We start from the raw sequence: 12,322 nt of genomic DNA, 5'->3' as shown, positions 1-12,322 counted from the left end.
CTTTGTGTTTGGCGAAGGGCTGCCGTGTCCACGCACATGAAGACTTTGAAAAGAATAGGTCCCATGTTTACATTACACCTGGTTTCTGTTTTCTGCATGGATCATGAGCATGGCGTGACACCGCTTTTAACTTTATTCATTTGGATAGGTGATACGTGTGGTTCTTGAATAGAACTCCACAAAGGTTCTTAAGTCATAGGGCAGGAGAAGCATAAAAATAGATGTCTTGTTTTTTTCACTTCCAATTTTGATCTGTGTGGCCACCTACGACTTTGTGATTTCTGCTCTTGATTACGCCCCCTCACTCAAAAGATTGCAGATCGCACGGTAGCGTCGATTATAGGGTAATCCCAAAATCCCTTAAAGAAGGTTGAAAGAAATATGATTGCCGAATAAATCATTAAGACTGTTTTGACTGTAGGTTTGGCCTTTTAAGTGTCTTGCAGTATTATGTAGCCTCTTAAGTGTCTCAAGTGACTCAGAACGAAGTGTCACTTTCAGCTACTTTGACTCTTTGGCAGACTTCCGAAGAGAAAGTACTAATATTCACTATAAATTATGTGTAGCTAGCTTTCGAGTGTGTTTGATTAGTTTTTAAACAAAATTCCTTCACGGCAAATGTGAAATGAGGGAAATGTGTCATTACCTGGCATGTAAGAACCTTGCTTTTGAAAGTCACGCTTCAGAGGTTTCCGTGACAGCAGCATCTAGCGCATTAGCTCTTCTCTTTCTCAGCGTCTGTATCATACCCAACCATTTTCACTATATTTCAGATGCCAATGTCCCTTGCCAAAACAGTGTATGTAGAAGTTGAGGGTCCTGTTTGTTTAAACTGCCAGTAGTGATACTTGGATGACATGTTTATCCCATTATATTAAAACAATTCGAACCTATTGCTCTTCCCATTTCTTTGTGAAACCTGCTCTTCATTTTTTTTGTTTCACATTCCACCCTTATTCCAAGTGTGGTCTCTCTGCTGTTTATTCAGTCAATGGTGATGCTTGATGCAGGCTGTCAACACTTTGTCCAAACAATGACGGCTGCTCCCTTATGCCTTTTAATCATTAAGGTTACAGTTTAGGGTTAATACTTCAGACAACAAGGAATTCAAGTTCCTACAACAGTTTTCGCACTATACTTAATGGCCAGTTCGGGAGGGGGAATCGATTTAGCCTTGTAATGGCAACCGTTTGTTAAAAAAAATCGAACCAAACCACAAGACTTCACTGGTGCATCCTAGTGTGTTTGGCTCTCAATAACAACGTCTTTGGCAATAAAAAAAGATAATGTCACATGTAAACTCTTTGTTGTCAGAAAGTGTAATGGTAGTCATTAGAGTGGATGCTTTCAAACCACCGGATGAAGAAAAAAGGTTGAATCATGTACAGATGTAGATTTGGCGCCTCACAAGTGCTCCAAAGTATCTAGCAGACCTCCCAAAGTTTCTTTTAACAATATACCTATAACCTGTTGGTTTGGGTTCCTCAAATATAATAAAGATCAGTTAGGGTGTATTGGGAAAAAATTGGGCCTTTTATAGTCTGCATAGAGAAGCGAGGACTCGATGGGTCACTGTAATGCTAAAGTACCCTTACTAGGAAATCTGGTGTGTTCACTGATATCACACAATACGGCGCGTGGCTGCCGTAAATGCCTATGAGGGTATTGGAGGAATGATCGCTATGACCAAACAGTCCTGTAAATTTACATCAGGAGGTGACATGCTTGGAGCGTTAAATCAAAGTCCCAGTAATTTTTTGCTTGTTTGCGAATGGCATTCCACTTTTACAGGCTGTTTTTCCAAAATGGTAACAACCTAATTCCAGTTGCTAATAAAAGTTCTAGGAGACTCCAAGTGAATAACAACCATGTTTCTGCATTAGGCCAGAAGAAGTGTACTGTAGATGTTTGATTGTCTTTTTATCTTTATTCGACAGAAAGAATCATAGATGCTATTTTAACTGCCACAAAGAATTATGGGCTGGGTCCAGAGTTGGATAGGTAAGACTTTTAAATGCATGTTTAGAAATAATTTGCCTAAAGTCCTCACGGCATGTCCTAACCAGGTGATAAAACAACAAAGCTATCTCTCTCTGTAAATCAGATATTTTGTCCTAACCGACCTTGTCACTTTATTAGCTTGTAGGCTACTTACAAGCTAGACAAGCAATATTTGCAATATACTTCTGTTTCTCACAATTTTCTTAAATATTTCAGTTAACATCAGTTAAACCTCATCGGTCCAAAATGTATTTAAAAATGTAAAAATTAAAAAAAAAATGTATTAAAAAATGTAATTGTATTAATGTTGCTTTCTCACCTGTTTTCCAGATATTAGTTATTTAGGTTTTGCTATTAGTTGTGACGAACCATGCACACTATGTAAGCATAGCCACATTATTCTTAAATAGCTCATCTACTAGCTAAAAGTCTAAAATTGTCAATTTTGATACTTTCTTAAAGGCAAGGCACATATCGTATTGTCTGGCCTGTTTTGTAATTCCGCTGTAATTTTTTTTTAAATATAAAAAATAACACGCCACTCGTAAATTATTGAATTTATTTTTTAGAATTTAATATGTATAGGTTCATGTTAATGAAAAATAATCTTTTTTTTCATTTTGAATTTCTGAATGTCAAAATAAATTAAAAATAAATAAATTAAAATCAATATAATATAAGAATAATAATTTAAAAATGGACTTGTAAAGAAAACATGTTTTATTTGTAATATATGATTAAATTATCCTTGTTTTTCACAGCTTTTATATATTACAGTAGCATTCTCTGTCTTTCACATTGCTGTTGGGTGATATTGTCATGCCTTGGGTTTGTTTCTATTGAAATTCAACAGCCACTGGACTGGAATTGCCAAAAGACATATCTAAATGAATTAATTTTTTGTGTGGCTGTATATGACATTAAAAAGGTCCAAGTGAAGGCTTCAGTGACGTATAACGTGCTATATGACATAATAATAATGTTTATGGGTTTGAATTAGTGACTCCTGTCTTCTCTTACATCCTCCTCGCAGTTTGAGTTGTAGAAGATGTATAATAGTAGGTAACGGCGGTATCCTCAGCAACAAGTCTTTGGGCTCGCGCATCGACGAATATGACGTTGTGGTGAGGTGAGCTCTGCCCAAATCAATTATGAACCAATCTCTAGTGACCTCATTTTAAAAGTATGTATATACCAGGGGAGAAAATCTAGAAGCAACTGTTTGCATGTTCATCCTATTGTGTGTGTTTTTATCTCCAGGCTCAATGAGGCACCAGTGAGTGGTTACACCAGAGATGTAGGTACGAAGACCACCCTGAGGATTACCTACCCTGAGGGGGCCATCCAGAAGCCCGAGCGCTATGAGAAAGACTCTCTCTTTGTCTTCTCTGCTTTTAAACCTCTCGACTTTAAATGGCTGAGGCAGATGGTCTTCAAAGAGAAGCTGGTAAGGCTCAGTTCAGTAGTACATAAATATACTGGCTTGTTTTTTGTAACACTCTGTTGGTATCATGACTTTATTTTCCTTTTAAGTTGTCTGATTTTGGCATGACATGAGTGCCTGACATTTTACAAGCTGTTTTCTAATTCAGCACTACCTTGTACCTCTCTCTATGTTATTATACTTAAAACCTCACATGCATTTAGAGTGCTCATTTTAACAATGTCGAACATGTTGCATTGACATATTTGCAGTGAAATGATTACGATTAAGGAACTGGTTTAAGTAAAGATGTATTGTTCCAAGAATTTTGTATCATATTTTGCAAGTGGCAAAACCATCTCCTTTCAGCTTTGAGTGACATCTAGTGAATTAGCCTCTTAATCGAGAGGGTCGCTCCGTTTGAATGAGCTCTCTCTTATCTCACACCAGTTTTAATGACTCTGCCCCAATCCCATTTCTTATCACATAAAGAGCAAGCATAAGCACTCCGTTCTTCTCTGTAGGCACTCGGCTCAACTACTCAAGGGCGCATTTTTACTTTTTCCAAACGTCTGTCGTGGAATACGGATCTACCAGGTCAAGGCATTGCTCAGCATTGTGTGATTTCCTCCATAATCGTTCTTTTAGAGTATTCTTGTTTTCCTAAGCATCACACCTTCTTGCTTTCCGATATTGTCGTGTGGGAATCCGGTGGCGCTGTGCCTCACAAGCTCCTGGCCAGCACAGCTGCTGGATTTTCAGGGACTGGTACTAGACATTTTGCAGGGTGACATTTGTCAGTATGCGAGAAAGGCGACAGAGGAAGAAAAATAGTGAGCTATTTGATTACACTCCCCTCTGGCCTCTGAAAAAGACCAGATTTGTCTGAACGTCTGATCGTAACAAGCTGGACAGTGGAAAGTGCTTAGATAATTGATCTGCCCTCTGGCTTCTGATACATTGGCTTTGATCTCTTGAAAAGAAGTATTTCCTTCACCAAATGAGGGGTCAATGTGTCTGCCATAATATTCTGAATTGGCATTCGGTGGACGAAGACTGATGAAAGCACGATTTGGGCAACCACATAGCTTGCTTGCTTTTTTTAAAATGTGGGTTGAACCAGAAAGAGGGAAATTGAACACTCACGGCAAAGTGGAGTCTATTGGGTACTTGGATGTTTAAACATTTGCCAAATGGTAACAAAAATGTTATGCTAAATACAGCTATTAATTTATATTACTAGTAGTAAACATCATGCTTGCTTTAGTGTACGGTGCTTATTTTTGCTATGAGGCAACATTTAGTGACCAGAATATCAAAGAGACTATGGGGTAGGGTCTTTTAACTAAGACTAATAAGCAACCACCCAGAACACCTCAACAACCAAATAGCGTAGCCGAGGCATCTGCCCACAGTACCCCACCATCATGTTTGGGTATTTGGTTTAATTCTGAAAATGTAAAAATCTAGTTTGCGCTTATTTTTCTTCTAACCGCAGACAGCCACAGCTGTAAAAGATGTTTATATTTGGCCAGTCTTCAACGTGACCTCCCGTGTATGTATTAAGTTGTAAGAGTATCATGTTTAAAGTGGCTTTTTAACCGATTGTCACTTGACAAATTAAGCCTATCAGTGTTGTGAATTCTTATGGATGAAAAACTACACGGACATCTATTCTTTACTCCAGAGCGATGTCAGCCCTGTGCATTCCCTCGTTCCCTTCTCAAACAGTTTGAATTAGGATGTGTTTATTTTCAACTGGCAAGTAAAAAGGATGGTATTTTGGGCTGATGAAAATTTGACTAGGTGTTTATCCGGTGCGCGCTCTCTTTACCTACCACAGATGTTTCTTTTAATAATTGAGTAATCTCAATACCATACAGACATTCATGGCAATGGTTAATCAAGCCAAATCTTATCAAACACTGTTTCCCCTAACATCAGTATACAATACGACTCGTGTTTGAAAACAAAAGCATTCCTGCGATACGGTTTCAAGTCTCATGTTGGTCTGAAGACATATCTTGGAAAATATAATCGGCGTGGTGAAAATGCCGTTGAGTGACTTGTGCTGAAGTTGCCGCTGCTTGTCTGGCATATTCACGTTTGTCTTAATAGCAGAAACCTGGTGGGGAAACAGAAAACATCTTGTTTGTTCAAGCAGTGACAGCAGCGATTGAGCTTCATTGTGTTGCAATGTCTTCCATTCCTATTCCCTGAGCATAGATGAACACATAAAGGCATGCGTGGCTGTGTGGGCAGTTAGCTTTTGAAAGGCATGTAGACTTTATGTGTGTAATCCTCTGATAGCACTAACTCCTCACTTTCTTAATCTCAAAGAGTCTGACTGACGTAACTTTGAACGGTGGCAGCCTGCTGCTTTGAAGTGCTTTTCTCGCCGCTGCTCTTTTGTACAGTGTGGATACTCACTGATGGAAAGAATGCAAGTCTTTTCATTTCATCTCTTGTATTGACAGAACAGTAGATGAACGCTTTCGCCAATGCTTGGGTGTTCTCTTAAATTGACTCTCACACTCTTGTGTAGGGTCTTCAGAACATTCTGCCGGGTTTGTAGTAGGCTCTACCATTGAGCAGTTTTGTTTAGAAGTTTTGTTGACGAACATTCTTAATGTCTTAAGTTTATTTTCTTTAAGAAATATTCTTGGTTCACACATTACAGTATGCAGTTGAGATATGAACTTTTACAGTAATGATCCTGACAATGGATGGGGGAAGACATTCCTGAGGGATTAGAACCAAAACATAGCTTGTATTTCATTTCTAACAATTATATCAAACCTGTGTGACTTTCTGTCCTCTGCAGAACAAAAAAGAAGATATTTTAAAGAATGACTTTCATTTGGTGTCCATACAATAGATGTAAATGGGCACCGCCATTGTTTGGTTCTTTCTTTCGCAGATCCAAAAAGGGGATATTTTGAACAATTTCGGTAACCGAACAATGGCAGGATCCTGTGCACGTTTATAAAAAATAAACCTAAGTCAGGTGTAGTAGGTAATTCAATCTGGTCTCACATATGTTAAGTCTTATAGCTCTACTTTCCAAAGTATTTATTTTAACGTTTATCATGGTGCAGTGCCTCACCCGTCTTACTTTACAAACTATTTTGCATATTTTACAAACTACAGGAATAAGAGAATTATTTTCTGTTGTCATAAAGCCGAATTTGTTTTGAACCCACATTCTTTGAACCACTTCCTTTAACAGTAGCCACTTAACACACCTCAGATTTGTTATCCTTAGGCATTTAACTTTACTCACCTTTACCATGTTTTAGATACTTTTTTAATAGATTTAAGACTTCGGGGGGGCTTGAAATAAAAGCAAATGGAGGCAGTCTTCTATCGTAAATGATGAAAGATGAATTGAATGAACAAGTCCTGGAGGTTGCGGGGGGCACGCAGATCCCACGTTAATTATTTTCATATTTTCAAGAATACCATTTACCAGATAATCCTCTGCTCTCTGTCTGAACGTATTTACCCATCACTTCCTTTTCCAATATGTCCTAATCCCTTATTATTTCAGCCTTACATGGTAAGACCACAGCTAAAGTGTGTCACGTATCAGAAACTCCTTCAGGGTTCAAGCAGCTCTTGCTTTTGCTTTCCGTGTGGCAGCATGTTGCATAGCACATCTTAGCCTGTTTGTGGTTTTGTCTGTGTTAGTTTTATTTGTATGCCAAAATGCAACTGCTGGAGTACAAACTGTTGCGTGCATGACTATCTGTGTTGATGCCTGCAGAGAGCGTGCCTGTGTTTACTTCACAAATCCCCAGGAAAGGTGACTCACAGCAAACTGTAACACAGACATGGCAGCCGACCAAAGGACCAATGTTACAAAATCCACCGATTTAATATTTTTTAGAGGTGTGCTTTTCTCTAAGCAGGTTTTTAAAGCTTTTTTTGTGCAGACCTGTTATGTGTGTTAAGGTGTGTTTTTTTGGACTTGATTATTGAGTCTCTCGGTTTTGGGACCTTTGTATCACAGTTTTTTTTTTAGAAACCTGTGTATTTTTTAGTTTGATGCAGGTGTTGTCTCTCCCTTTAACCCAGTGAGGCATCAAGCCAGGGGTTGATGACAGGGCATGTGGATGTTTGCTTTGAATGTGCCAAAGCCAGGCTTTCATCCTCCAAAGTAGTGAAACAGGAGAATTTTGCATTCTGTAAAACATGTGCATATGTAGTACATTGTGGTAATGAAGGCTTAAAAAATGTACAATAAAAAAACTCTTAACAGGATGCAGAGTACGCGAGCTGTGTAAACCAGAGAGTCGCTAATTCATAGCAGTTAAAATGGTATGAAAAATGTATTTCACTTAAAACATTTTGTGTTTACATTAGAATATATTTGAAAATAACTTATAAGTGTAGCTGGAGTAGTAAGTGTAGATCTTCCTATGGAGTAAACTTTGATTGAATTGGAGCGATACATGGCATGTAGGATGAGATGGGAAATTTCTTTTCACTTGTATGTATGACGTGCTTAGGGCAACATTTTCACTTTTTGTAATCAAGCTCATATCAGGTACCCATTGCTTTTTGGCTTTTCTTTAACACTGAAAGGTCAGTTGACCTTTTCTGTCTTATGACTTATGACATGTGAAGGTGAGAAGCAAGTCGAAAGGGGAGAAAGTCACGGCTCTCATGGCAAAGAGGGGGTCACAGCTGGGACAAAGGAGAAGAAAATAAGCAAATACCTCAGATTCCTAATAACAAAAGAAATGACATTGGAGTATTCCATGCAGTTGGGATTTCTGACTCCGTTGAGAGCAACAAGATCTAGATCTTGTAAATTTGACCTGCTCTGGATGAGTGCGCCACAAAACATACACATTTCTGTAGGGGCCCTCAGAGTACGTTTTCGGCGCTTTATACACAAACTCAAGTTCATATGAATCACACGTGGCCCGGGGCTAAATGCTTTGACTATGTGCAGCCTTTTCTGTCTTATCTGGCTTTCAGCTTTAGCTGTATCTATCTGTGGTGGTATACATTTGCATGTTGATATTTCAGCAGATTTGTCACCCTGTCTGATACGTTTATAGGCATTCTGAACATGGCAACAGGGGAAGCAACATCTGTCTGACAGCATGCCCGAGCCTCTTAAGACAGAGCTCCGTCAGCTAGAGCACACATCATAAAAACAGATCATTTCACTTTAACAGCGTACCTCCCAGGTTTATTGACCTTTTAAATATAACGCTTAAGATAAACAAGAAACTTTTTCAAAATAGTCTGCGTTTTCCTCCGGTGGGTTCTGGGCATGCTACGCTCCAGTCAAAAGTTTTATAAGGGGATCGAGTAATTGGGTCTCATTCACTCCTCACACGGGAGCATGTATTTGTATGCGAATTATCACAGAGAAATCATCGACTCTTCATAGCCTTAGAAACATGGAAAGCGAGAATCTGATTTCAATAATTTACAGTTTGTGTGAATGTGGCTCATTGTATTGATACATTTTATTTATAATTCTCCACAATTATCAACACAATTATTGACAAAAGGAAATAAAGGACAAATGTATTTGTAGACATCTATTTAAAAAAAAGTTTGTGCTCAAAAGAACACTTTATTCATTATTTTAAATTTTTTTTTCAAAAATACAAAGGAGCCCTTGGCCAGTTTTTTCCTCATGCAAGCACCTGTAGAATTATCTATTGATATCTTCTGTTCCCATTTAGCTTGAGTCCATTGCAGTGGCCAGATAAGGTTTCCATGCACATCATCTTTAAAAGGAAGTCCCGGTTCAGAAGTTTCCACAGCCCGTCATATATGACCATGTCAGGTGTAATCCTGATCAAAGCAAGCGCCTTCACCCCCCTCCCCCCCCCCCCCAAAGAGGATTAAGCAAGGAATTACACGGTTGCACAGTTTCACATATGTGAGGAATGCCCTTTTTTAATCTCTAATATGTTTCAAGGTATATGGATGTATATTCTCTATGGCATCTTTTTAACAATCTGATCTCCAGTCATTAAAGCCCTGGGTCTAAATGTATTTTTTAGTGCTGCTTGATCTACATTCTGATGTATTTTACTATTTTTGCTTAGTTTTGCCTCCCTTCAAATAAGCCTTTTAAACTCTGAAGCGTTCAAGGGGAGATGAGACGGCCAGATTCTTCCTTATTGTGAATTGAAAGCATTCTTGATAACTATGTTTGCTTTTCATACATGTTGTTTTTCTTGTCATTCAAGCCATAAATTGAGCATATGGGAGAAATCATGTGTTTACACTGATGACAAAGGCGAACAATGCGAATACCTTTCATAGGGTTTCATACTTCATTGCAAATGACAGCAGCTCCCTCATACCTGACCTGTTAAATACACTAGACTGCAGGTGACTTGTGAATAAGCACACCTGTCAACATTTGGATACCAAAATCTGGGAGACCCACGGGGTGGGGGTGTTGTACAGGGCAAATATTTTAATTACTTTATATCTTACATAATATCATTTTCACAGAACGTGTTAAATGGAAAAAGCGGAGTGGAATATGCGGACCTTTAGCGGTGTAATCAGAGAGCGTTTTTAGCAGTGATATGAATCCTCTCCATTCCACTTCTGCTACCGTTCGATTTAGTCTACCAAAGGGCACCTCAGCCTGTGAGGGCAAATGCACAGTAGCTCAAGCCACAGAGCAACCCCCCTGTTAACACAAACTCGTTCCGGTTCCCGTCGTCAGGGAGTTTCAAAGGACAAATAAGTGAAATACGGTAGTTTAACGGGAGAGTGGCGGGAGATGGGTGTGAAAAACGGAAGACTCTCGGCCAAAACGGGAATGTTGACTGGTATGTGAATTAGTTTGAATGATATTCCCCTAAATGTAAAGATTCTGCACAGTTTAAATTTTTTTAAATCATGAACGCACTACAACTCGAAGTTTGACTTTAATTTCTGCACCTCTGTTAAAAATATGTATAGATTCACTTTCTGTTTTTACATGTGCCATTATACATGTTTTGGCTCTACTCGCCTGTTTTGTCAAATTTTTATCAACCTGACTGACTATGTTACCAGGATGACTTATTTTACATGGCACATCTGCAGTCAGGAGCAGGTTTTCCAAGTCCAGCACCTTATGGGGGGGGGGGAGAGGCCAGCAAATTTTTTTTTTTATGAAGTGATTTAACACTTGGCGGCCCTGCTGGAAGCTTGTTAAGGGCGTGCTGGAGTTACGGTTGGGAATTGAGAGGCCTCTCTCACCTGCTGCTTTATTGGATAGATCAGTTACAGGGGTTGTCCTGTTTGACAAGAGTGTGGTGGCTGTTAAAGTTACTGCACCACAGACAGCTTGTGGTTTTGAGGCCTTGTAGAGTTGATCGGTCAGGGTATCGCTTACTTATCTTTTCTCTCTCAGCATTGTGTGTCACCTGGCTGTGATTCCCTGGAGGAATGAAGATGAGATGCCTGGAGTAAGGCCAGCCAGAACCAATGTAGAAAACATCAACAATGGAACTATGTTTAGAATGGCCTTATCTAACTTTGATGGAGCCATAATGCGATCCAGAGTAAGACCCGTTCACACCAGGATGATAACTATAAAGGTTACGTTTAAAGAAAAAGGTCTCCATTTAAAAGAATAACATTATTCTCCATTTGTGTGCATTTTTATGGTTATCTTTATAGTTACCATCTTATAGTGAACACGCCTTAAAGGGATAGTTCACCCAAAAATGTAAATTCTCTCACCCACATGTCATTTCAAACATATGACTTTCTTTTTTCTGCAGAGCACAAAAGAAGATACTTCGAAGAATGTTGAAAACCCAACAACCCATTGACTTTCATTGTTGTGCCTGTATAATAGAAATGAAGGGGTGCTGCTATTATTCGGTTACCAATATTCTTCAAAATATATTTTGTGCTCTGCATACAGGTTTAAAATGACAAGAAGGTGAGTAAGCGATGACACAATGTGGTGGCATCTGTTGGTACTTCAATGGGCTTGATATCAGATGACTAAAATGTTAACTCAGAATTTGACTTGTATTTAGTGATAAAACAAGCAAATCAATATAGAATGAATTATTAAAAAAAATATTTTATTATTAATTAAAGTTATTTAATGTTACTTCAATGTGCACCTTATCTTTTCTTACCACATACTACCATCATATACATTCAAGGGGATTCAAATCATCTAGTGGATCAGTCTTTCATTAGCATCATTAACATAATTATTTGCCATTGGGCTGCAGTTTTTCTCACTCTTTCCTAAGTAATATAAGTAAAACCTGTATGCCTTTTTGACTTGTAGTTTGAGAACTGCCTGGTCCAGAGAAGGGAATGCACGGGGCTACAGTCATCCGCTCTTCTGCGACTATAAAACAATCAATCAAGGACTTCCTGTTTTATTTTGTCTTCAAAACAACCCGTCACTCTTTTATACCAAACACTTGCGGAGTCAGATTTCAGATGCCAGCGCATTCTCTGAGTGTTTACTTGTTCTCTTAAATAGAGCTTGTGAATCATGTGTTGCATTCTGGAAGGCTTCGGCTTGGCAAGGGATGTACGATGAATACTGTAGAAAACAAAAAAGTGTGTACAGTGTGTCAGCTGTTTGCTAAATGCATATCGTTGTGGTGCATGTTGTGAAATTCTGATATGTTGTTTTTGAATTTTCTCCTGTTTACACCTGCTTGTGGTTGCAGCATTCCCCAGACTTTCTGTTCTGTTAAGTGAAAACACACCGTTGACAGGAGAGATGATGTTTTCTTGCCACGGCTTGTTGTGAGCGTGGGGCCCTCCGATGTTGGTTCAAAGCTATTCGACTAGCTTCAATGGCTGCTCCTATTGTTGGGCTATATCAAAGGCACAGTCTGCTTATTTGAACAGGTGACTCCCATTAAGTGCGATGACCTGGCTGGC

The 12,322-nt window shown here is 38.9% G+C and overlaps 1 protein-coding gene across 12 annotated transcripts in view; it reads left to right on the top strand.

Moving 5' to 3' along the window:
* st3gal3b (ST3 beta-galactoside alpha-2,3-sialyltransferase 3b) overlaps positions 1–12,322 on the top strand; it is a 61,385-nt gene that overhangs the window by 42,236 nt on the left and 6,827 nt on the right. For all 12 annotated transcript variants that reach the window (XM_079452086.1, XM_079452085.1, XM_079452083.1 and 9 more), the window contains 3 exons: positions 1,938–2,001; positions 3,035–3,130; positions 3,262–3,448. In XM_079452086.1, the coding sequence (XP_079308212.1) occupies positions 1,938–2,001; positions 3,035–3,130; positions 3,262–3,448 (347 nt within the window). The remainder of the gene's footprint in view (positions 1–1,937; positions 2,002–3,034; positions 3,131–3,261; positions 3,449–12,322) is intronic.

This window comes from Barbatula barbatula, assembly GCF_947034865.1.
Source record: "Barbatula barbatula genome assembly, chromosome: 3".
NCBI classification, from domain to species: Eukaryota; Metazoa; Chordata; class Actinopteri; order Cypriniformes; family Nemacheilidae; genus Barbatula; species Barbatula barbatula.
Note: the sequence above shows the minus strand (reverse complement) of the source record. Positions and strands in the feature narration are given on the sequence as shown.